The sequence below is a fragment of the Diceros bicornis genome, chromosome 6 (genome assembly GCF_020826845.1).
Source record: "Diceros bicornis minor isolate mBicDic1 chromosome 6, mDicBic1.mat.cur, whole genome shotgun sequence".
Taxonomy (NCBI): domain Eukaryota; kingdom Metazoa; phylum Chordata; class Mammalia; order Perissodactyla; family Rhinocerotidae; genus Diceros; species Diceros bicornis.
In genome coordinates this window covers 33,130,545-33,157,228 of record NC_080745.1, presented here as the reverse complement: position 1 = coordinate 33,157,228, position 26,684 = coordinate 33,130,545, and the positions used below count along the sequence as shown (strand labels likewise).

At 38.9% G+C, this 26,684-nt stretch overlaps 1 protein-coding gene across 1 annotated transcript in view; it reads right to left on the bottom strand.

Moving 5' to 3' along the window:
* ANXA7 (annexin A7) overlaps positions 1-22,139 on the bottom strand; it is a 28,646-nt gene extending 6,507 nt beyond the window's left edge. The window contains exons 1-12 of the mRNA XM_058543194.1: positions 22,067-22,139; positions 15,455-15,509; positions 13,463-13,667; positions 12,766-12,861; positions 11,846-11,910; positions 7,237-7,339; positions 6,927-7,021; positions 4,061-4,174; positions 3,651-3,821; positions 1,454-1,624; positions 1,299-1,374; positions 100-212 (exon numbers count right to left, since the gene is read on the bottom strand). Of these exons, the coding sequence (XP_058399177.1) occupies positions 100-212; positions 1,299-1,374; positions 1,454-1,624; positions 3,651-3,821; positions 4,061-4,174; positions 6,927-7,021; positions 7,237-7,339; positions 11,846-11,910; positions 12,766-12,861; positions 13,463-13,667; positions 15,455-15,508 (1,263 nt within the window). The 5' untranslated portion in view covers position 15,509; positions 22,067-22,139. The remainder of the gene's footprint in view (positions 1-99; positions 213-1,298; positions 1,375-1,453; positions 1,625-3,650; positions 3,822-4,060; positions 4,175-6,926; positions 7,022-7,236; positions 7,340-11,845; positions 11,911-12,765; positions 12,862-13,462; positions 13,668-15,454; positions 15,510-22,066) is intronic.
* Positions 22,140-26,684: the final 4,545 nt, after the last annotated feature.

Sequence of the window (26,684 nt, the reverse complement as noted above, 5' to 3'; positions counted from 1 at the left end):
TGAGGAACTTTTAAGAAATCAACGTTCTGGGGAGAGGGGAGAAAGAAAAAAGAAATCAACATTCAAAATCAAGTAAGATCAGACAAGAGAAAGCCTCACCTCACTTCGAGTGACCACAATCCTGACCAGGGTGGAGTCATCTGTGCCGGCACCTTTCATAGAGCAGTAGAGCCTCTCAGCAAAGAAGGCAGGGCGGTTAAGGGCACACTGCACTGCAAGTCAGAGATGCTTCAGACGTGGAATCATGACTTGACAAACATGTCCTCGCTCCAGCTTAATTTATTACTTCTAGCCTCTCTTTGATCATTTTCTATGTAATCATCTCAGAAAACATGAGGTGAGTTGAAAGGTATTCTCTCCCTTGATTTTTCTCAGCATCCATCTTTCTTTCTAGCTGCATCAGACAGGCTACTTTCAATTCTAGAAGATTCTCTCTGGCCAAAAAAAAACCATTTTCTCTCCATAGATGCAGTAGCTTAGATTCTTTATATTTTTCCCCTTACAGTGAGAAGATCTGTAGCAACTGTGCCCTAGTCCAGTCTTACTTAAAAGGAATAATGACTAAAATCTGAATTCTAGAGGTCACATATATCATTTGACTGAGAGAAGAATATGAGATACACTCCAGTATAAAAAAGAAAACAGATTTAAGCAAAGATTTGAGAATGATAAGACATCTGTCACATTTTCTCTTAGGAAAATTAACTTAGCTAAGTCTCTTCCTGCAGATGGTAGAGATGTACTAACTTTACATTATTACTTTAGCTACAATTACTATAATAATATTTCTAAGACATTCAATTGTTAATACCAAAGTGTTACTAATACTCTCTTTAGTCCTATATTCTCCATGAGAATGAAATTTCTATTTCATTAGACATCTGAATATCAGGACACTAGAAATTGGGTTTTTAATTTCAAAAGGAAAAGAGTCTTAGGGGGCTGAGTACTCAAAACGTATTTTTTGGGTGCTCAAAATGACACTTTGAGTGGTGGTACTTGTAGTTCCTTAGTGCTTTCCCATTCACCTTAATGGAAATGCTACAACTAATCATATATTCTTGCATAGTCCTCAAGAAGGGCATACAGAATAAAGACCAAATCATTCCAAAACAACCCTAATTGATCACACCACCAACTATTCACAGGGAATTGCACATAAAAACACAGGTTTAGCTCAGCCTCTGCCTAAGCTGATTCCAGGGAGGCTGGATTAATTATCATTACTTAATGGGGACAATTATTCAAAGCCTCACTCATTTATAAACAAAACAAAGCAAAACACAAAAGTATCTTACAGATGGTCTTCAAACCACTTTCAACATTTCCGGAAAACTCACGGCCAACACTGCTTAACAAATCTCGATTTGCCATCTACAAACAAAAAGTATAGAGGTTAAAATATTGTCATACCTTAAAACAGAAGCCAAATATTGAAAAGAAAAGCTCATACCCTGGAATAAGCCTCCATGGTAGCTTTCAGCTGAGGAAAGCTTCTTGTGGCAAGAATCATGTTAAAGCAAGACTCATCTGTCCCTAGTCTCCCCTCACCAGCTTGATAGAGACGCTGAGCATCTTCCTGAGCCATCTGGTGGTTCACATTCTGGTTCTCGTCACGATTTCCCTGCAAAAGAGGAAGGCAGAAGTTGGAAGGGAGTGATACAAGTTCTACAAAAAATTTTTTTCCAATCTAGTCACTTTTGGATTTTAAAGGACAATTTATTAAAGATTAATACATAAAGTTTGTCATGCATATCTTTCATTTGCAAAGAAACTGTACTAGTGTAACTAGTACTTTATTACACTGCCAACTTTGAATTTTATAATATATGATCATGGTTTAATGAGGTTATGTTAAAATGAGAGGTTTTCCGGGCTTTGAGAGCTAAATTAAACCACACAAGGTTTCCATAAAAAATTATACACAGACACACAGAAAAACATCTCTACTAGGAGATATAAACCACCACTCAAATGAAGAAATTATAATTCTCCTTAGCTGGAATTTAAGATCAATATGCACTGTACTGAGTTCCACTTTATATTCACTCATGCAACTGAAGGGTATGGAGCACTTGCTTTGTGCCAGGCTGTATTAGTCAGGGTTCTCCAGAGAAACAGAACCAAGTGGATGTGCTAGGTGGTGTGGACACAAGAAAGATAAGGTCCCTGCCCTCAAGGAATTGAAGCCAAGGGAGGGAACATATAATAGGGAGGCTTCATGAACTTTCTTTCCCTCATCCAAGTGTAATCTTAATATATAAGTATTTATTATAAATGAATACACAAAAATGACGCACGAGTTTTTTAAGAAAATGCTATAAATAACTCAAGTTCTGCTAGTCTGTGCCAATTTGTATACCAAACTCTTCCCTGGGAGGGGAGAGAAGGAAGGAGAGAGGGAGAGAGGAAGCTCTGGGCTTGAACAAGAGTAAAGCTTAGATGGGCAGTTATTTTCTCTCTCAAAAATAGAAACGCAAATAGAAACAAAGGAAAGGCTGCCCTCTAGAGTCTCGGTGTCTTTCTGAGGAACAAAATGGAGAGGTGTTCCTCGAAGGTGAGAAACTGCCTTCTGAAGAGCACTAGGCACAGGGAACATATAGAAACATATTCTAAATGGGTGACTGAATATAGCTCAGGAAAAACTTCCCAGATTATTGTCTTTGGAGTCAAACACACAATACAGTCCCATTTTCCTAGGAAGCCATTCCTCTGCTCATTCCCTGGAAGAGGTCCCTTTACTTTGTAAAATGGTTGGGCCTTGAACTCTGCATAAAGAGACACTCAGCACCTCATGTAAAATCCTAATAACCACTTTTTAGTATTAAATCTCTGTTCCTGCTTGTTTTCTTCTTCTTCTTCTTTTTAAATGCTAACATTCCCCTGATGTTACTCTGTTGTAGGTAAATTCAATTTCTTCCCACCCATTTGCCTTCTTTTCTCATTTCTACATCTATTCACTTTGGCAAACTATCTTTTCTGCAACTACCTCCCTTTGCTCTGAAGAGCCTCTCCTCTACTTTTAGAACCCTCAAGACTGTCAAGACAGGATAGCCAATAACTCCTGATACTGAATCAGTGTGTTAGCTTTTCCATCATCTTTTTCAAATATACCCTCATCATCTCATTGTAAGTGTGAATATTCATTCCAAATACCACATTTGGAGAATTTTCTGTCACTTCTCCAGCACATCTAGGGAATCAGAATAACGAGGGTACTGATCGCAATATTACTGTGAACGCCGAAACATTTTTCCACATTTATGGCTCCCCTCACACAGTTCTCACCTCCTATAGCCCTTCCATGGCAGTCCTGCATATCTTCAGTTGATGGTCCAACTTAACTGGCAGTACAACGCTAAGCTTAAAAATATAGATTCATTCTCATTCTAAGACACTGAGCCTCCAGTTGATTTATGATTCCATATAACCTTACAGATGTTAATTTCTGATTCCTTACAAAAGCCAGCTCTGCAGAAACAAACCTCAATAATGACTATAAAGAAATGTATACATTGGATTCTGCATTAACACTCTTAAAGATGGCAAGATTCCAAGGGGACTAAATATTAAAAGGAATAAAGAATGCTCACTGGCAGTAGGCAGTAAAGAATGTTCCCTCCACCAACACACCTTCATGCTATACTCACCTGACACATGGATACAAGTAAACGTTCAAAATGCCCCGATGTATCTGACCTAATGTCCTTTTCAAGGTCTCGTCCAAATTCTGATTGATAACATCTGACAATTTCTCGGATTTCCTGATTGGTTCTTGTGCACAAAATTTCAATCAATACACGTTCCTGAGTTCCTGCTCCCTATGTGAAATGAAGAAAGGGAGAATTATACAAAAGAAAAATAAAATCTCTGAAAGTAATTAAATCTTACTGTTCCATCAAATATTTCTTTGGCCTCCAGACCTGAAAAGCTCTATATATTCAGATGATATGAAATAATGTATTGATTTAGCTGTCACTGTAAATTCAGAACGGCCATAATTTATGGGGTTTTACATTTGAAATAAGATAAAATATTCAAAGTAAATGACATATAGTACCTTCATTGCATTCCGTAAACTCCAGGCATCATAATACGTAGTTGGCATGAACAGGGCAAGGATCAGTTCTTCCATGTTTCCACTTAACTCTGATTTGAGATCTTTGATTAAATCCTGTTTAATTACAAATACAGACTAGGTATATGTGCTCTCCAAATTTTGTTGCTTAATTTTTTAATGGAAAAATGGAATTGCATTGCTTTATGAAAACCTACATTTCAAATCTGAATATTATATACTAAGAAATAAGTAAATATATACATTTAAAGTTTGTTACACTCAAGCAGATGTATTTTATTCATTCTATCAATAAACACTTAATAAATTCTTACTATACTTCCACCACTATACGAGGTACAAAGACAAAAGATATATGAAACAAAGAAAAATTCAAATTACAAAATGATAAACAGATATTTACTTAGTATAAGAAACTGTTCTTGTTCCATGAGGAAGCAGAAAGCATCATCATGTTCTTATTTAGAGGGATAAGGTAAACATCTAAAAAGAATATATAAGGCAGCCTGTACTCCAGCACCAGACAAGTAAGTAGCACAGAAATAAATAAGAGAAAGTTGAAACAGGAAAAGTTAAAGTGGGCTAGGGAGCTCAGAGAAAGCTTTTAGTTCCGATCTTTTAGAGTATGTAAAAATTAGCAGGCAAAGAGGAAAGAGAAAGGTATTTTAGGCAAGAAGAAGAAACACAAACAAGGAACAGAAAAGTGGTTCCCAGCCTTAGCTACGCATTAAAATCATCTGTGGAATTTTTCTAAAAAAAAAAATTGATGTCGAGGACAAATACCCAGAGATTCTGCATGTGATTTTAAGTTCTAAAGGAGATTATGATGCTCCGCTAAGGTTGAGAATCACTAGTATAGAGGCAAGAATGGGCAAAGCTTGTTCAATGGAACAATCAGATAACCAATTTTGTTAGAGGAGAATGTTTTCATAGATTAGTAAAACAAAGTTGTAACTATATGCTTGGATTATTACCTTGAATACCAAGCTAAAGAATGTAGATTTGATTCTGCATGCCACTGGGAGGAGCCACTGGAAACTTTTATGCAAGAAAATGACATTGATGTAGCAACAGTAGGCAGTATGGACTATGATGACAAAGAGGCTATACATGAGAACATTTAGGCTACTGGAATATTTAGGTAAGAAGTAATAAAGGCTTGGACTTGAGTGGTGGCAATGGAAATGGAAAGAAAAAAAAGGACACAGAAGACACATTTTAAAAGAGTCCTTTTACAGATCAGATCAACAAGACATAGTCAATAACCAGTTGCTAGGACAAAGCAGTGCCTGGCATACAGGAGGCACTGAGTAAATATTTACTAACTGACTCATTGATAAAGAAGAATGTGGAATCAAAGAAGACTCTACAGCAGGCTAGAAGAATAGTATTTTTATTAATTATTAGGAAGTCAAGAGAAAAGGTGGCTGGGGATAAGGAAAATAGGTTGTGAAATTAGTTTTAACCCCTAAAGCAATATATGAGAAAATTCAGGACAGCATAGCAAAGACTATATACAAACTAAAGAAATTCATATCATGGAAAATACTTTTGTGGGAGAAGTGAGTCTGATTTTGAACCCTAAGGAAATCTAGAGTTTATGTCACTTAATCAGCCTTAAGATTAAAGAAGTGGATCTGGGCTGGGCAGAAAGGGAAAGGCAGAGTTGAACAGGCAAGGTGGGACCAACCAATGGACCTTTACTCCCATGATGAGAAATGTAAACTGGATCCAGAGGATATTAGGAAATTTTTAGGATTCCTATCTAAAGGGCAAACCATGGGCCGGCCCCGTGGCTTAGCGGTTAAGTGCACGCGCTCTGCTACTGGTGGCCCAGGTTTGGATCCCGGGTGCGCACCGATGCACCGCTTCTCCAGCCATGCTGAGTCCAAGTCCCACATACAGCAACTAGAAGGATGTGCAGCTATGACATACAACTATCTACTGGGGCTTTGGGGGAAAAAATAAAAAAAATAAAAACGGCAAACCAATGCTCCCCAGTTTTTCCCTTTATGTCTGAAAAGTGATGACACTTTTTAGCCACAGAATCTTGCTGGATTTAGTCACTGATTATCCATTCAACAAACACTAAGTGGCTATTGTTATTCTTCCTGTACTTGGTGCTATAAATACAAAGATGAATGTGACATGGTTTGCCTGAGGGGAGCTCACAGGTTTGGGGGCCAGGCAGTAAGATCAGTTATAGCAGAGGTTTTACAAAGTGCTAGGGGACCACGGTGGAACTAGCAGCTAAATTCTGCCCAGAGCAATGAGAGAAATTTCACAGAGTAGCTGATTTAAGCCAAATCCCAAGAAGTTGTTCTCTATCCAGAAAAAGAGGAAAAAGCATTCTAGGCCAAGAGAACAACAAAAACCAAGCAGAGAAGTATAAAAGATCATGGTGTGTGGAGGGAATGGCAACAAGTTCCATACAATCATAATAGAGGATATGTTCAGAGGGAGGGACGAAGACAAAGATGATGCCAAGGACCAAGAATAAGCAAGTGGCTATATAATAAGTCCTTGAATCTCACTGTAAGGAGAAGATTGAGAACCAAGCTATTGATCATGATTGTGGTCATAATCTATTTTCTATTGAACATCTGTCACATACCAGACATAGTATAAGGTATGACTATGAGATCAAGGACTACTCTAGAATTAGAAAGGCTTTTAAGAGAAATAAACAGTGAATACACCTCTCCTGGGGTCTCTGAAGTCTAGTTGTCTCTACTTTGTACCACCAGTACTAATAAAAAGATAGTACCCAACCCTACATGAATGCAGGGACTACAGGCCATTGTTCACACTCACTCTAGAAAAGAAAAAACAAAACAAAAAAACATACCTTGCCATACATGGTCTTAAAAGCTGCTTTAATTTTTTGCCTTTGATCATTGGAACGGTTGGCTACAACGTCCACAATTGCCTGCTCGTCTGTCCCTGAAAGAACCATACTTGTTTAAGTAAGGATGAAGTCTGTGCTGCGTGCTCCTTGAGGACCTCTTAGATGCTTATAAGGTGCCTGGTGCCAGATTAAATTGAGATATATGCATACAGGTTCTCACATAAACTTGGTTTATGATATAAAGCTTATTTTTATTTTAGACTCAATCACTTAACTTATCATAAATAAGACAGAAATCTGCTTCCCTTACCAAAACCCTTCATTGCTTTACGAAGAACTTCTGCATCTCTCATGGCATCGAAGTTGGCAGCCGGTCGGATTGTTCCTTGAGTTCCCTGAGTCATTGCAGCAGGCTGAGAACAAGAGGCATAATAAAATCCAAGTCAGTTATTGCGGTAATCATTTCACAATATATACATATATCAAATCATCATGTGGAACACCTAAAACTAATACAACGTTATATGTCAATTATATCCCAATAAAACTGGAGAAAAAAAGAAATAATATGAAAAAGATGTTAAACTTCTTTAATAAAAGAAATATTAATTTTAAAAAATCCAAGTCAGGATTCCCTGCTGACAAGAAGACACCTTAAGACTTCTCCAGTCATCCTCTTAGGCAAGGAAGCCAGTGTTTGGGTTTTAGGACAAGGATATGAGCATTTTATTATCAGGGTTCATTCTGGAACAGGCAGAAAAGACCTATCGTCCTCCTGCCAACAGACAACCAGACACCAAAGTTTCAGGAAACAAAATGGTCAAGCTTGTGAAATTAGTCACAATCTTCCTATGCCTTCGTTTCCTTCTTGGTAGAATAGGAGGGGAAAAAAGAGATTGATCCCTGGATAGTGTGAGATGAGTGGCAGTGTTTAATTTAAAGAATATAATAATGGCTTTAGTGAAGCAGAAAATGAGTTGCCCGATGAGGTTTTGAACAAGCAATATAATTTTAGCAATATCTCTTCATATCCTCTATGGGCCCTGATTATTAAACATAATAAAACATTTTAAAATAAGAAAAGCACATGGGCCAGCCCCGTGGCTTAGCAGTTGGGTGCGCGCGCTCCGCTGCTGGCGGCCTGGGTTCGGATCCTGGGTGCGCACCGACGCACCGTTTCTCCGGCCGTGCTGAGGCCGCGTCCCACATACAGCAACTAGAAGGATGTGCAACTATGATGTACGACTATCTACTGGGGCTTTGGGGGAAAAAAATAAATAAAATTTAAAAAAAAAAAAAAAAAAGAAAAGCACAAAATGAAAGTGGTGATTAGAGATTCCAGGAGGTACAATATTCATTGATTTTATAAGAAAATAAACCAGAAAGCAAAACAAGGGACTGTATTTTTTTTTTAATTTTATTTATTTATTTTCCCCCCAAAGCCCCGGTAGATAGTTGTACATCATAGTAGCACATCCTTCTAGTTGCTGTATGTGGGACGCGGCCTCAGCACGGCCGGAGAAGCCGTGCATCGGTGCGCGCCCGGGATCCGAACCCGGGCCGCCAGCAGCGGAGCACCCGCACTTAACCGCTAAGCCACGGGGCCGGCCCGGGACTGTATTTTTAAAATACAAATCTATGAGGAAATAAAAAAATCACCACGTGACAAATACCACAGTAATAATCATTTCAGGCAAGAATCATCAACAAATGCTAAAATTAGTGGGTAAAAGTATGATGAGAACCAAGATATTTACACAGTTTGTAACATTACAGCAGAAAACCTGGCAGAAACCATCTTAAATAAGTGATCAAAATCTATCACTAGAAATGGAATAAGTCACAGTAAGTGCCTCCTGATATGATGCACTGGGGACACAACACTAATTCTGTGGTATTCCTGCCAAAATGGCATAACCTGAACTTAATCATGAGGAAATATCAGACAAACTCAAATTAAGGAATATTATACAAAATAACTGGTGGTACTCTTCAAAAGTGTCAAAGTCATGAATGACAAAGACTGAAGAATTGTTTCATATTGAAGGAAACTTAAGAGACATGACAATAAATGCAACCGTTTCATCCTGGATTTGATCCTGAACCAGAAAAGGGCATTACTGGGACAACTGGTGAAATCTGAATAAGGTCTATAGGTTGGTTAATATTCTTATATCAATGTTATTTCCTGATTTTGATCATTGTATTGTGTTTATGTAAGAAGTTAACATTTGGAGAATCTGAGGAAAGAGTATACAGGAATTCTATGTACAATTTTTGCAACTTTTTTGTAAGTCTAAAACTATTTCAAAATTAAAAGTTAAAATTTAAAAATACAAAGCTATGAAACAATTCAATAGTTTTCTTAAAATATTCAAATCAGGGCTTAAGAAGGATGGGATAAAGGGAGATGATACCTCACCACATTTTTTAAAAATTTAATTTTAATAACGTATTTTATTTAACCCAGCATCTCTAAAATATTTAACATTTAAACATGTAATCAACATCATTTCAAAATATTAAATGATTCAACTGCTTTTCAGGAACTGAAACTGTACTTAGAGTTACACCTACTGAATACAGCAATATGCCAGCACCTGTGGGGGCAAAGGAAATTGGGAGAAGGGGACCAGACCATCTTTCAGCAAACATTTTTATGGTCAATAACTCCTCCCACTCATCTATACTCTAATGCCAACATTTTCTTCTACCAATAAGTCATAACAACTATCCTTCACTAGTTCCTAAGCTAGGAATGTAAGCAGAGAACTAGCAAGAAATACTTGTATAGTGGTTTTAAGGAAAAAACTAAAATTATCCTACTTGTAGCAAATATTCAAGTCTAAATTTTTTTTCCATGTATTGCCTTTACATGAGCCTTGATGTATTAAGAAACTAAGAAAGTTTCCTTTGATGTAATCACTGTCACTTAAATCCTAAGTAGGCCAGAAACCTTTGTTTATAATACACTGAACTACATAGTAAGAGAAACTAACCCTCATCATGTACTGTTTGATGATTCTCATTTTCTGTCATCCTTTTCTTTCTAAGGAAAAAAAACCTATTCCACTTTTCATGTGTTGGGAAAAATGGTTTTGTTTTACTCTTTGAGGAAAGTCTACATTTGAAGAGAAGCTTCATCAGGAATACTATCATCCTCCAGGTATTCAAAGAAATCAGGGTCCATGTTCTTGAGGTCAAAACTCTAACTAGGGGAGATTTCTCAGCACAGCAAAGCTCACACTATCTGCCACCAAAAGTTCTACCCTTTGACACCCATTTGATTCCAACTTTCCTACTGAAAAACTGCCAGAGAATTAGAATTGGGTCAATCAGGAGAAGTTACCTGGCCCAACCGCCCAACCAAGACAGAAATTTTCTTTACATCATCCTTGACACACGCACAACCAATCTCTACCAGAAGATTCTCAGTGACAAGGATCTCACCCCTCACAAGGCAGCCTATTCCACTTCCACCTAAAACCCCTTCCAAAATCTACCACTCTGTTAACTTCCACTTACTGGTCTTAGTTCTATCTTAAGATGGTAATTGTTACACAAAATAAGTTGTATGTGTTATACTTTTAGTGTTTTATGTTTAAAAATATTTTATATTCAGTCATAACATGATGCCTCTAAAATTATATGCATGTTTAAACGAAAATCAAAATCCTCATAACAGATGATTAAAATAGCTACAGATTTATAATTAACAATCAACTTCAACAATAAAAAAAAGGATTGAAAGCAATTTACTATGTGCTTTGGAGGAATATCATTTACTGTATCCAAAAGCAGCACTGTGTAACAGAGAGACCATTGGCCTGAGAGTCAGAAGAGCTAGGATCTAGTCTCAGCTTTGTCTTTCACTAGTTGTTTGACCCTAGACAATTTTCTTAATCTCTCTGGAGCTCAAATTCCTCAAATCAGGGAAGTAAGCCAAAAAATGGCTAAGGTGTTTCTCTCCTAATACTGTAATCCCTCTCCCACCCCAGCCTAAAAAAAGCTTGAAAATGCTAGATTTTTATGAAGAGACAGTATGGAAATAAATGAGAAAATCAAGATAAAGGTGAGCATGAAAGTATACTGCTTATGTTCCTAGTAATTTGCATAGAAAATAAAAGAATTAACAAGGCAATTAAAAAATAAAACAATATTAAAATAAGGAGCTATACAGAGATGGGGCAAAGATTTGATATATGGGAGATTTTTCTGGGGCCATTGAGAAATTAATTTGACAGAAATTAATTGGCTACCATGTTTAAAGTTGTGCCAAGCACTACAGGGACATAAACATAAAACAGATACAGTTGAGCCCTCAAGGAAGTGGTGAGAGAAATCACACAAGAAAATTACATGAGAAATCAGAAACAAATGAAGGTACATATAGGAGACCTAGTGATTAGTGAACATTAGAAAACCTTACTCACTTCACTGCTATAATCCAAAGAAACAGGAGAGAAAACAGGATAGGAAGGAAAGGATTCTGTATTGATCTGAAAGAAGAGTAGAAAGTTATAAAGGTAAAAATGGAAAACAAAACCACACTTCATAAAACACTGCCAGAAATACCAATCACCCAGTCACCCAAATTCATAGTTAAAACTGACAGCGAGGGAAGAGGAAAAGAACCAAAATCAATGCCAAGAGCCCTCATGAATCTCTCTGAGTTATGCCTATCATCACCTGTCAGAAGGGACATATGCTTGTCTGATCAAAGCCATCAGGATACTACCTAACGCAGATGGACCAAAAAGAGCATGGAGTCTATCAGAAGCAAAGATTAAAGTCTTAACCGACTGTTATAGACCATCTCCTCTGCTTCACAGAAACCTCTAATATCAGCAAAGGAGTAGTGCCCTTCTTCGGCATTATCCAGTTACCCAGACTAAATTTAAAAGGTAGGAGAAAAATACCTGACTAGGGTAAAGAGGTTGTCCTCCAGGATACTGAGAAGGTATCTGTCCTCCAGGAAAGCCACCTACATGTTAAAAAAATACAGCAAACAGGTCTTATATGATTTAATTTTTCAAAACAGCATTGATTATTATGAATATGGAAACATATGAGAACATTCACACTATATTATCACTAGGATAATTTTTTGATATTATAATTTACTGGATCTAAAACCAACTTTGGTCATAAGAATCTTTTAAAATATTCCACGTCCTACATAACTTCCTAACAAATAATACCTTTTTTCATTTTTTTTTTTTTGTGAGGAAGACCAGCCCTGAGCTAACATCCGATGCCAATCCTCCTCTTTTCTGCTGAGGAAGACTGGCCCTGGGCTAATATCCGTGCCCATCTTCCTCCACTTTATATGGGACGCCGCCACAGCATGGCTTAACAAGCGGTGCATCGGTGCGTGCCCGGGATTTGAACCAGCGAACCCCAGGCCACTGCAGCGGAGCACATGCACTTAACCGCTTGGGCCACCGGGCCGGCCCCAGCCTTTTTTTCATTTAAACACTTGAACGAGATTAAATTCTGATTCCATCTGGAAAGCATGTCAGGACAACGTTCTGGGAGTTGTTTGATTTGTGGTATAGAAATGAGCAGAGAAGCTCCTGAAGGTTTTGCTTTTTGGCTTTGGGACAGATTTTTTCTTTTATAACTGAAAAAGTGGGTCCTTATTTCTATCTTACTGATTAAACTTTTCCATACAATTAATATATTTCATGAAACTATACATGTATTTAAAATTATTTATAGAAGTACTTAGTATAAACGTTTACTGAAGACTATCCCAAACATGAACTAAGTTGTCTTAATGGCAATTGAAAAATTCAAAATATCATGCTATGCTTTTCTCTGGACAGCTGGTACCTACCAGGTAGTGGGACCTGTGCTGGGCCACCACCATACGACTGTGCGGGTGGCTGTGGATAGCCAGAAAAGCCTGCTCCATCTGGTGGGGCTCCAAACCCTTGGCCGGGAGGAAGCAGAGAAAAGAATAAATAAACTATAGTGACATTCTCATGACTGAAGAGAAAACTTTAGAAAATTATCTACTATTAACAGTGTAAAAAATATGCTATTAATGCTATAACAGCAGTCCCTTTTGGTCTAAATTCAACTTCTCACCAATTCCTTCCCCATTAAAAAAGAAATTAAAAAATTTTTACTTCATTCATCTGCCTTACTAGCTTACAATACAAAAGTGCTAATTTTTTTTACCTTTGGACAAAGCTGTCCTAAAGGTCACAATCATGCTAATTGAAATGTCTTACTCAGTTCTTTAGAATACAAATAATCAAGCAAACTTTTATATATTGGTCCTTTATTACCGTAAGATTTATTCCAATTCCTTTCAAAACAGAATTTTTGAGACTGCTCCCAGCTTTCATGCCCCCTGAGAACCTTTATCCCTCTATCTTGCAGCTAGGTCCTTACTATCTAAGGGAGAAAGTAGGCTAAGAGCAACTCTGACCTCACACAAAACAAGCAGAAATGAAGAGGATAAAGGTGAGAAGGAAAAAGTGCTACAGCAATTCCAAATCACCACAACTCCATGACCCATAACTCACCTCCAGGATAGGATGGAGCTCCCCCTGGCTGTGGAGCACCAGGATAGCCTCCAGGGGCTGGATAACCTCCAGGGGCAGGGTAGCCTCCAGCTCCTGGGTAGCCACCACTTGGCGCTGGTGGGTAGGCCCCTCCTCCCATTGGAGGAAAGCCACTAGGATAAGGATACTGACCCGGAGTGGGAAAAGATGACTCCTGACCCGCAGGCTGAAAAACCAGAAAAATTTTCAAATGAATGTGATCATAGAGAAATATGACCCATCTAAAAAAAGGAACAAACAGAGGTAACTGTTAAGGTCCAGCTTGTTCTTTTACATATTGAAAGTCCCACTAGAAGTCTTGGTATCTTACACTAGTTCACAAGTATACAGTACTACTTTGTCAGGACACATGTTCTCAGCACTCAGTTAAATTTAATTCTACCTGTGTCAGGCAAGTGGGGTCTGTTTCTCTACTTGGGAGTAAAAACCAGGCTCTTTCTAAACTTCAAGTCTTCAGGAACAACTAACAAAGCTCATTAGTTCCTTCATTTTCCTAGCACCTGGAAATATGAGAAAGATCTGCTTCTCTACCTTAAAGAGAGGAATTCACGGCTCTCTTGCAACACACCTGGATCTGTTACATAATAGAAAAAAAATGGTGACCTGAGTCACACTTGGGGTGTGACATTTTGGACCTCAGTTCAGAACAGACAATGTCTAAATGTGGCAGAGATTGTTATGTGTTCACCAAACTTTCTCCCCTGGCCACAAAGCTGGACTACATTTCCCAGACCGCCCTGCAGTTATAGGACCATATGACTGAATACTGGTGAATGAATGTGGACAGAAATAATGTAAACCACTTCCAGCCTGACCCTTAAAAACCTCCTGCCCAATCCTCTACCCTCTCTCTTCCTCCACCTGCGAGCCAGAAGCAGAGGATCCAGTGGAGGACTCCAAGGCGCAAGAGGATGGTAGAGCCAGTACATGGAGGGACCTGGAACCTGAAAGACTACATGGAACAAACCTCCTCGCCACCCACCCGCCCACTCCAACCACCCCACAACCACCACCACTGACTTCCAGGAGACTGAAGTAAGGGAAAAAAAATGACTTTTTATTGTGTTAAGTCACTGGGATGTTGGGGCTGTGTTTCAGCAATTAGCCTACACTAACTGAAATGGTTGCCAGAGTCCAGTTTAGTACCTAGGGACCTGGGAACATATTCATAACTCTCATCTCGCCTATGATAAATTCAGGAGAGCTATATATTCACTTTACATAAGGATACACACATTACCATTAATCTGTATAGGCCCCTCTTTCTATTCTCCCAGAGTTAGAAAGAAACCCTACATACTTATGAATATAAAATTGAAATGTGTAATTCTCACTTATGCCTCAGCTGTAAGTTTAGTCCTCAGAGTAGTCCTCAGATAGACATCGACAAGGCAGAACTTGGCAGCACATTTATAAAATGTACTCCAAATACTAAAAGTCTCAGAGCTACAAATCCAGGACCCTCTAATCTACTGCAACTTGTTATCTCTGGAGTCAAGCCTTTCTGAATTATTTTAAACTTTCTAACACAAAGGTTAAAAAACAGTGACTCATGAGATGCATTTAGCTTACATACATGTTTTACTTGCTCATACAGCATTTAACATTTTAAAAAATTAATTTCCCAATTTAAAAAATTGAGGCAATATCACATAAAATCCAGAGCTCTGGCTTTACTTGAAGAAATGGAATATTTAGCAACATTGGGTCAGCCTCCTGGCATGTCCACATCAGGGTACAGCTGAGTAGCTGCTGGCTTTCCATAGGTGAGGCACATGCCCTCTAGTTCCCCACAACACCTGCCTTCGCACACTTATTCTACTCAGGATCTCTGGGCATTTGAGTTTATGACGCCTGCTGTAGTGCATCTGTAAGATCTGTTACGGGCTAGTTCTATACAACACCTGTTCCAAGGATATGAGCTATTTTAGTATTATAAGTGGCAATACTTACAGGATATCCAGGGAAAGGTGGGTAGCCTGTAGGGGGATAGCCTGGGTATGACATTCTGTAAAAGCAATAAAAAATGTCCTCTGTAATTTCTTTTAAAGGTTAAGGCCTCTGAAGATATAGATTGTCATAGAGTTTTATACAAAACACACCTTCTTTCAAAAGAGTCTGACAGGCATTCAAATGTAGATATTAAGGGTATAAGCAAAGCTTATAAAATGTTTCTTCATTTCACCATTCATACCAACGTAGTCAGTATAGCATAGTAAATGTTCCAACTTCATTCTCCTCATACCACACAATTTCTGTCATATCTGAATACTACTGGTACTATTATTCACAGAATATTTTTCCTTAAGCCAATTAATTTTTTACTTAAATCTATTTCAAAAGTTTGCTTTATGTCACTTCCATAAGTGGAAAACTTGCAATAGTTTCTTGCCACAAAAAGAAGCTAACATTAAAATGAATATATAAATATTAAAATAAATGAATTCCAGGTGCCATAGAAATCCCCTTACATGGTGATATAACCATATCATGTGTAACAACGATATAATGGTTGAGTTAACAATCTGTAGTCACACATACCCGGATTAAACACTGGCTTTCTTTCTTTTTATAAACTTTTGATTATGGAGAATTTCCAACTTATTCAAAAGAAAAGTAATAGTATAAGAAACTCCATGGACTCATCACCCAGCTTCAGTAATTACCAATTCATGGCCAATCTTGTTTTTTCAATACTGTCATTCACTCCCCACTAACCACTTCATTGGTTATTTTGAAGGAAATACTAGACATTCTATCATTTTAACCTATATATACTTCAGTATCTATCACTAAAAACATTGTTTTTTTATTAACAGTGCTATTTTAAAAATATAACCATAATATCAATGTGTCAGTGTTAAAATTTCCAATTGTCTTTTAAATATTTTTGTTTTTTATTTAAACTTATTTAATTTATTACAGAAAATTTCAAACACTTAAAAGTAGAGAGAACAGTATTAGTTTGAACTACATGGCATTACTGAAATTCAACTGTTTTGAACATACAAAAAAATTTCTTGTGGTTCAACTTAGTATAATCAATATCTATATAACCTTCATGTTCAGTTTCAAAAATTATCAAGTCATGGTTAATCCTATTTCCTTTATACCCCAACCACTACCCTTCCTAGATCATCTTAAAGCAAATCCCCAGACATCATATCCTTTTACTCATAAGAACTTCAATATAGAATCTGTAAAAAGACAAGGACTCTTTTAAACCATAGCCATTTACCAATATTGTACATTAAAAATTTAACAATTTCCTAGTATCATCAAATATCCAGTCAGTGTTCAAATTTTCCCAACTGTCTCAAAATATTTTTTGTAGTTTGGTTGTTCAAATCAGTATACAAATAAGGTCCATATATTCCAATCAACTGATGTATCTCTTAAGGCTCTTCTAGTCTATGAGCTCCGCCTCTCTAATTTTTTTCCTTACAGTGTATTTGTTGAAGAAACCAGGCAGTTTGTCCTGAAATCTCCTATCTAGATTTTGCAGACTGAATGTCTATAATATTCTTTAACAGTTATTTCCTATAAATTAGTAGTCAGATCTAGAAGCTTGGTCAGATTCAGGTTAATTTTTCTCGCAGGAATACTCAACAGGTGTTTTGTGTACTTCCATCAGGAAACACATAATGATCGGCTGATGATCAATGCCTAGATCTAATTCTATCATTCTTCATTTATTATCTGGAATACTTCTTGAGAAATTTCCTCGTAACAATATGGTTTTCCTTAAGTACAGTATATATAGAAAAGACATGATTGGTTTTTTTCTCTTCATTTACCAGTTTTCAAAATGAGTTGGTTCCATAGCATACAAAATGATTAATGAATTTTTTTTTAATCAATATGAATTCAAGGATGTAGATATATTCAATATATTTCAATCCATTGCAGTTATTATTCTTATTAATGCTCAATTTCTCCCATCTTTGGCCAAGAGGAAGCTCTTTATATTGCCTAACGAATTGTTTTGACATAATCTCAGACATCTTGGATAATTCCCTGCCATTCTATATGACAAGAAATTCCAGGCTTATCCTGTACTTTTCTTGCCCCAGACCTGGAATCAGTCTACTCTTCAAGGAGCCTTGTTCACTTCTATTGGGAAATGATGAATGTTTAAAAATTACAACTTGGGTACTAGGGGTGCTCATTGCTACTAGTTGATCATTGTTTCTAGGGCTTTTCAGTGTGGAATACAGCTAGTAATACTTTGGTTTTTTTTTAGAAAACATTTATATTGATACTTCCAATTCAAGATTAGGATTACAGGGTTTTTTATTTAACTGATTTCATTTTACATTTATGTATATTTTCCCTTACAGTGAAATTTTTAGTTCCTAATGACATTAACACAACTACCTGCTTTATTCTACTGTATTTATGAGTTTCAGAATAATAATACTGTAGTAGGCTAAATAATGGCCTCCCAATGGATATCCAAATCCTAATCTCTGGAACCTGTGAATATTACCTTATCTTGCAAAAATACTGTGATTAAGTTAAGGATCTTGAGCTGGGGAGAGTATCCTATCCAGGTAGGCCCTAAATACAATCATGTGTATCCTTACAAAAGGGAGGCAGAGGAGGATTTAGTAAAGAGGAGAAGGCAATGTGGCCACGGAAGCAAATATAGAGAATGCTGGCAGCCACCAGAAACTGGAAGAGGCAAGGGACAGCTTCTCCCCTAGAGCCTCCTGGGAGAGTGCAACCCTGGCAACACCTTGATTTTAGCCTAGTGATAGTGATTTTGGACTTATGGCCTCCAGAACTCTGGAAGAATAAATCTCTCTTGTTTTAAGCCTTCAAGTTTGTGATAACTGGTTACAGCAGCCACAAGAAATTAACACAAATACCCATATTTTTACTAACAACATGATTAAGGTTACTACAAAACAATTAAGGTTTTTTGCAATTTTTTTGGGGTCCCTGGGTGTCTTAGTTCATATGGGCTGCTATAACAAAATACTATGGTGGTGGCTTATAAACAACAAGTTCACTGCTCACAGTTCTGGAGGCTGGAAGGAAAGTCCAATATCAGGTACCAGCATGCTTGAATTCTCTGGTGAGGGCCCTCTTCCTGGTTCATGGCTGGTGCCTTCTCCTTGTGTCCTCAGATGGCAGAAGGGGAAGGAATCCCTCTGGAGCCTCTTTTATAAGGCACTAATCCCATTCTACTCCAGTATAGTAAGTAACCCCGTATTTTTCTCTTCTTCCTTTGAAATGCCTTTCCTATTCTTCCTGTCATTTCAATTCCCATGGCCATATCCCTTAGATCAGGTTTTCATCACTTGATGTCTATTTTACTAAAGTTACTTCTCCATTTATATCCTTGCTTATACTCTCACACTTTCAATTCTCCTGGACACCATCACTAGACGAACTTTCCTAAAACGCTGCTCTTTCAGCATATTACTCTTTAGGTCAAAACTCCTCAGTTTGACTACTGCTGGAATATCAAATGAAAATTCATCAGCCTGACATTCAGGTCTCCTTAGTACTGGCTCCAATTTATCTACTCAATTTATCTCTTCATCAACACCTAACTCCCATGCAAAATCTCTACCACTTGAAGCATTCCCAACATGCCTTTGCTTAAGCCACCGTTATCATTAACTGACTTGGCCTTCAAGCCTGGGCTCACTTACCTCTCCTGACTTATCCAGTTCAAATCTTCTCTCTCCCTCCTTTCAACAATGTACTAGATAAAACAGTACTTCTTAAACTTCAATGTGTATGTGAATCACCTGGGGATCTTGTTAAAATGCAGACTCTGATTCAGTAGCTCTGAGATAGAGCCTGAGATTCTGCATTTCTAACTAAGCTTACAGGTGATGCTGATGCTGCTGGTCTGTGAATCATATTTTAGTATCAGAATATTTTGGCATTTCTGGATCTACCACCTAATTTGCTAAATTTTTCAATAAATGTTTTGGCTCTTCTCCCCGATACAGCTATAAATGATTTGTATTTCTTTTATAGCAAGACCCCAAACAAATCCAATTCAACATTTATTAAGTCTGTCCTAGGTACTGATAGAAAGATGTGGGAAAAAGTATCCTGCCTTTTGAGTACACAGCATAGGAAAATGAGAATGAATGGGCATATATTGAGTCATAGTTATAAGCTGATAATAAAATAATAAGAAAACTGATCCAGTCAGTTCTAAAATAATCATTTGGGATCCAAAGGCCTGAATGTAAAAACAGAAACAGGCTATACCATTTTTTGCTTTCTTCTTCTCTAACCAGGTTGGTATAAGGAGTAAAGGAGGGCCAAGAGCATCTAAGAACAGTCAGATGGACCAATGACAAAAAGAGGTCAGGGTCAAAAGAAAGGGACAAAAATCTGAAAATAATTTATGAGAGAAATTGAGAATAATTTTAAAGGCAACAAGTAATTACAGTACTAAAGACTACATGAGCAATTTAAATGTCTAAATCTCAGGAACTGCTCCAGTGACAAAGTCCTATATCTACATTCTTTAGCTACTATATTAAATCTTACCTTTAAGGGCCTAGAGAAATTATGTCAACAAGAGTTTCAAAACAGAAAGAAAATGAAGTAAACACTATCCGTATATTAGAAAACAAAACAATTTTAAGAAACTGAATTTTGGTACTTTTTTTTTTTAATTTTTTGTTTATTGCAGTAACTGGTTTATGGGTACATTTTGAAGAATGTAATTATATAAAGGACTAGAATGCAATTCCATTTTCAGGGATGTACCTTATAGAAATACTTGCACAAATGCAAAATCATGTATGTACACAGCTATTCATTACAGCACTATGTGTAATAGAAAAAGGTTAAAAACAATCTAAAATTCCATCAGTAAGGGACAGGTGAAACAGATTACGGATAGCCATACAATGAAGTGTTATGCAGCTATTAAAGATGAGCAGCTCTTTTTTTTTTACTTATATGTGAAACCATCTCTAAGTCATATTAAGTGGGAAAAAAGCAAGGTGAAAAACTGTATACATAATTTGCAACCCTATGTGTAAAAAATACATTTATTTGCTTGTATATGTAGAAAATATCCCTGAAAGTATACTCAAGGAAGTAGGAAACAGCGGCTGCCTCCAGGGAGGAGAGCTGGGGCATAACAAGGAGACTCACTTTTCAATGGACCTTTAGCCCTTCTGGAATTGTGCATGTATCATCTATTCAAAAGGGAGATTTAAAATGTTTTTGTAAAAAGCTAAACAAACCTCAGAGTGACTCAACAAATTACTCAACTTTGCCCAAGAATAATACACTATACCAGTGAACCAGAGCTTTGATTTTCTTTTTAACATTGTCCATCAGCAACTACTTTTAAAAGGCTTAAAAAAGCATCCTTGGTTTTCCAAACCATCTCCACCCAGTGAGTCAGCTACTAAAAGGGTGAGCCTCACTATGGGAGTATCAAGGTGGCATGAAGCCCAGTAACACAAGAGGCAGCTGTTACAAATTTATGAAACAAATAGGAAACAGGAAGGGTGAATGAAGATGGCCAACAACAGATACTACAATTTTCCAAAACCTGTCTCTTGGTTAGGAAGGACCATTTAAATCAGCCAGCAGGGGCCCTTGGATAAAGAACTAGAGGCACAGCTGGCCTCCACATGGACAGGGAAGGCAGCCACCACCGTGAGGGCTGAAAAGCGGCTTAAGTTTGCAGTGGCCAAAATTCTCTCTTCTACCTACCTATCTAGTGCTTGAAACTCCTTCTCCGCCTGAGAGGTAACTCATCACCTTCATTATCTAATTAGGACAGATTACTTGATCAGATCAGCTCTCTATCAGCTGGCGGAAATTAGGGAGTTGAAAGGCAGTTGGACGACTTCTCATTTCTGTCACTTTATGGTGGACATCAGCCATCTCGCTCCGTACGAGAAGTGTTCACACAGGATGAGCTGATATCGGCACACGTTTGCCGTCAGGGAACAGGAACTAAATCTGGAATGCTATTTCCTAGACTAGTTTCCGAGAGTTATAAACCTGAGCTAGTGTATAATTTTGGGCTTATGCATTCTGTCCAAGAGTTCACCAAGCACAGTACACATTTCCCAAGTTTCCCTAAATTTGCTGTGTCACCGGAAAGGCTAGTCAACAGCTCGACAGCTTTCGGTGCTGCTCACTGGTTTCCCTACTCAGCCCTCCCTGAGGTCGCTTCAGCAGGGCCATCCCCTGGTCTCAGTCCCTCCACCTGTAGTCCACCTGCCTGCGCGCGGGGCGTCACTGCTCCCTCTGATCCCCGGACAGCCCAGGGCCATAGAGAGGACCGGCGAACGGATTTCCCATCTTCCCGCCCTGCCGACCGGCCGCCGCGCCTATCCCACCGCAATGCGCCTCCGCCCTGACGTCCCCGCCGCGCAGCCGGGGTCCCAGGACGCGCACAGCGAGTCGCCCACCACCCGAGGCCCACAGGCCCTCCCACCGCCCCCCAGCTTGGGGACACACGCGAGGCCGCGCCATCTCCCGGACGGCGGGCCTCAGAGCGGGCCGGGGCGTTGTGACCCAGGGGGAAGAAGGGTGGGAAGGGCAGGGGGCGCCGTCCCTCACCTGACCCCGGGGAGCAGCGTCACAGCCCAACTAGGTTTCCGGCAAGATGGAGCCGAGGGCGGGCCCAGGGAGGGCGGGACGCCGAGGGCCGCCGCCCGAGCCCGTTAGGATCGCCGTCGCAGCCGGGAACGCCCCTGGGCAGGAGGGGGCGGCGCCCGGCAGGGCCAGCCCGGGTGGCCAGCAGGACCCAGGCTCCGGCTTTGCCTTCGTCCCCGCCCCGCAGCTCCACCTGCCGGAAAAGACGCTCTCTTCGCGTGGATCAGCCGGTTTTATAATATTTCTCGGTCTCAAGGACCATGCCCTAATCTTGTTTGGGCTCTCTCAAGTCACTTGGGAAGTTACGGCGATTCTGGGGAATCCCAGAGCCCCTTCAGTGGTGGGCGGCAGAGAAAGGCTGAGACTGGGAGGCCAGGTGCAGCCTCTCTGCCTCTGATATGCCGTCCTCCCTGGTATCTTATGAGGACAAGGTCTGTGTCTTTTATTAGCCCCCTATGAAATGAATTAATATTTATTGGGGATCCTAGATAGGCGGAACTCGAAATACTAACCCAAACCACTCCAGCAGGGAGTTGTTAGGTGATTCTAGGCTCTCCTCATACTAGCTTAAACATTTGAGGCAATTTCAAGGGCCCAGACCAATATCTTAAACTCATTAAGTTTGTATTCCAGAGCAAAAATCAGTCAGCTACCTTTTACAGTGGTTCTCAAAGCGTGGTCCCGAGACTGGCAGCAGCAGCACCATCTGGAAACTTGTTAGAAATTAAATACTTGGGCTCCACCTTAGACCTACTGAATCAAACTCCAGGTGGAGCCCAGCAATCTGGTTTAACAAGCCCTCCAGGTGGTTCTGATGCACACTAAAGTTTGAGAACTATTAATCTAGTACTCAACATGCTTTTCTACTCAAAAGCTTCCTCATGGGGGAGGGCTAGGTGAATTAAATTTTAAATGGGAAGAGTAAGATATACATGGCCTCCAAACAGGAGTGAAGTGGAAGGTACTTGAGGAAGGTCACTGCCAAATTTAAACAAAACTGCACAACACTCTGGGTACCCAGCATTCATTCCCCAGCTCCTGCCAGTCTGTCCGCCTGGCAAATAATGGGCCTTTCTGTCCATTCCGCCCCTAGAGACCTCCAGAATTTAAGCATTCCCTAAGAAGCCTGTCCTTACCCCCCTTCACTCCACACTATTCCCTTGGTGAGTTCATCCCCACCTCTCCCTCTGCCTTAACTATCACCATGAGAGGATATTTTCCAAACCTCCTATTTCCAGCCCACTTTCCTGAGCTACAGGCCCAAATATCCAATAGTCTGTCCAAACACTGCCACTAGATTTCCCCCTTCATTCTTTCAACTTGCCCTTCTTTCCTGACATACAAGGCCCTCCAGGATCAGAGGCCCTTTCCTCATGCTTCCTTTGCCCAGAAAGCACTGCTCACCTTTGAACAATTATTCATCTATTAAGACTCAATTCATTATCAGAGGGGAAAGGGGGGGTGGGCGAAATGGGTAAAGGGGCACATATGTATCCTGATAAAAACTAGACTATTGGTGGTAAGCATGATGCACTCTATATATAAACTGATATATAATAATATACACCTGAAATTACACAATGTTATAAACCAGTATGACCTCAATAAAATAATTAAAAAAAAAAAAAAAAGACTCGAAGATTGCCCATCTCCTTCCTGCTTCAAGAAACTTTTCCTGACCTTCTCCTTTTCCTTACCCTCCCTTGGATAGACTTAATTGCTCCCTTTTTGCGCCCAACTAGACCTTTTATAGATGTCCACTGTGGCACATTTAACAGTGGAGTCATAGCACATGAGCATTTAACTTACCTGTATTCAACCACATAAACTTAGCAAAAACAAAACACCTCTGAAGGTCATCATATATTCATGTAAAGTAGGAGCCATTATGCTTTTCCTAATGTGAATATTCCATTGTATCAGAGTCTAGTGTTTAAACATACTATTCGTACAGTTAGAACAGTAACTTTGTCCCCCAGGGGACATCTGGCAATATCTGGAGACATTTTTGGTTGTCACAACTAGGGGGGAGGGTGTTACTAGAATCGCATGGGTAGAGGCCAGGTATGCTACTAAACATTCTACAATGCACCGGACAGCCCCCTACAACAAAGAATTATTCAGTCCAAAACGTCAATAGTGCTAAGGTTAAAAAACTCTTGAGTTACAGTGATCTTTCTAAAGAATAAATTGGGTCATGTCATTCTCTTGCTTAAACTCCTCCAATAGCTTCCCACTGGAACCAGAATAAAGTCCAAACTCCTGGCCCTCTTTCTATTAGGCCCTATATAATCTGGTCCCTGCCTACCTCTCTGATCTCCTCTCTCTTCACCTTCCTTCTCAATCACTACTCTCTGGTCAAAGTGGCCTTCTGTGCAAACATACCAAACTTGTGCCCAAATATACCAGAGATTCTCAGATCTTTTCACTTGTTATTGATTCTACTCGGAATGTTCTTCACTGTATGTATCATCTCAAATGTCATCCATCTCCTTAGAGAGGTAGGTATTCCCTGAACATTGTAGCATTAGTAGCTGCCACTGCCACCAACACCACTACCAGTTATACAGACTCATTACCCTATTTAATTTTCTTTATAACACTTAAAAGCATCTGAGATTCTGTGTTTACTGTTTGTCTCCCCCACTAGAATGTAAGCTCCTTGAGAAATGAGATATCCCTAGAGTCTAGTAATAAATGCTCAATAAATATTTGATTGACTACAACAGGGCCCCCAAAACCCAAGCCAACTAGTTCATCTGGTGATCAACTAAATAAACAAAGATTTCTTTCCAATATTGGAGGAAAAATTGGCTCTGATAGACCTGTTGAGAGGAAGATATGTTGGAATCCAATGTAGTGCTATCCTAAGAGATTTTCAACGTAGTTTTGAAAATATAATTTTTTTCACTTCATTTGCTGAGTTTAGAAAATATAACTCTGTTATATTGCCCTTGCTTATGTCCGATTTCTCCTATTAAACTGTAAACACTTTAAGGGCAGAATCCATCTTAGAATCCTCAGCATTTAGCATGAAGCTAGGCATTTAGACTTTCATGTACTATCATTACCAATCTATTTTTGTGTCACCTGTTACTATGTGGTTTCTGTCGCCTGATTAGACTCTGATAGATGTCACCCTTAATCCATCACAATCAATAACCAAACCCTATAGATTTTACTTTCATGTTCTACCTACAAAATGTCACTATCTACTATTTACTTTAGTTGTTATAGCTAGAAATTACCTCTTCCTTTCCATGCCCACTACTATCACCTTAGCTGACACCTGATTATCTTGTTTGACCCATGACAATAGCATCCCAACTGATTTTTCCGTCATCAAACCATCTTACACGGTACTGCTAGTTCAATCTGTTTTTGTTACTGAGTAAAATCCAAAGTGGTAGGTATTCAATAATAACTACCATTTATTAAGTACATACTGTGTGCTAGGTACTATATTAAGCACTTAATATTCTCATTTTAGACATTCTCTAAGATTAAAAAAATTTTTTTTGGTAATAGCTTTATTGATATAATTCACTAATGTAAAGTGTACAAGTCAATGGTTTTTAATATAGTCACAGAGTTGTATCATCACCATAATCAATTTTAGAACATTTATCATCACCCCCAAAATAAACCCCATATCCTTTAGCCATCACCCCCAATACCCTCATCCTCTTCATCACTGTGCTGCCACTAATCTACTATCTGTCTCCACAGATTTTCTTATTCTGGAAATTTCATGTAAATGCATCTATAGAATATGTGGTCTTTTGTGACTAGCTTCTTTCACTTAACATGAACATGGATGAACATGTTTTCAAGGTTCATCCACGTTGTAGCATGAATCAGTACTTCATTCCTTTTTATGGCCAAATATTTCATTACATGGATATACCACATTTTGTCTATCCATCCATAAGTTGATGGACACTTGGGTTATTTTTACCTTTTGGCTATTATGAATAATTCTGCTATAAATATGTGTGTACATATTTTCATTTCTCTCACGAATTTGCTGGATCAAATGGTAACTCAATGTTTAACTTCTTGAGGAACTGCCAGCCTGTTTTCCAAAATGGCTGCAGCACTCTACGTCCCCACTAGCTGTGTATGAGGGTTGCAATTTCTCTATATCCTCATTAACATTCGTTATCTGTCTTTTTTATTATTGTCATCCTAGTGGGTGAAGTGCTAATTCATTATAGTTTTGATTTGTATTTCCTGATGACTAATGATGTTGAACATCTTTTCATGTGCTTATCAATCATTTGTATATCTTCTTTGGAGAAACATCTATTCACATCATTTGCCCATTTTTTATTTATTTTTGTTTTTTTGTGAGGAAGATCAGCCCTGAGCTAACATCTGCCAATCCTTTTTTTTTTTTTTTTTGCTCAGGAAGACTGGCCCTGGGCTAACATCTGTGCCCATATTCCTCCACTTTACATGGGACACCACCACAGCATGGCTTGACAAGCAGTGCGTTGGTGCGCGCCCGGGGTCTGAACTGGCGAACCCCGGGCCGCTGCAGTGGAGCACGCACTTAACTTCTTGCACCACTGGGCTGGCC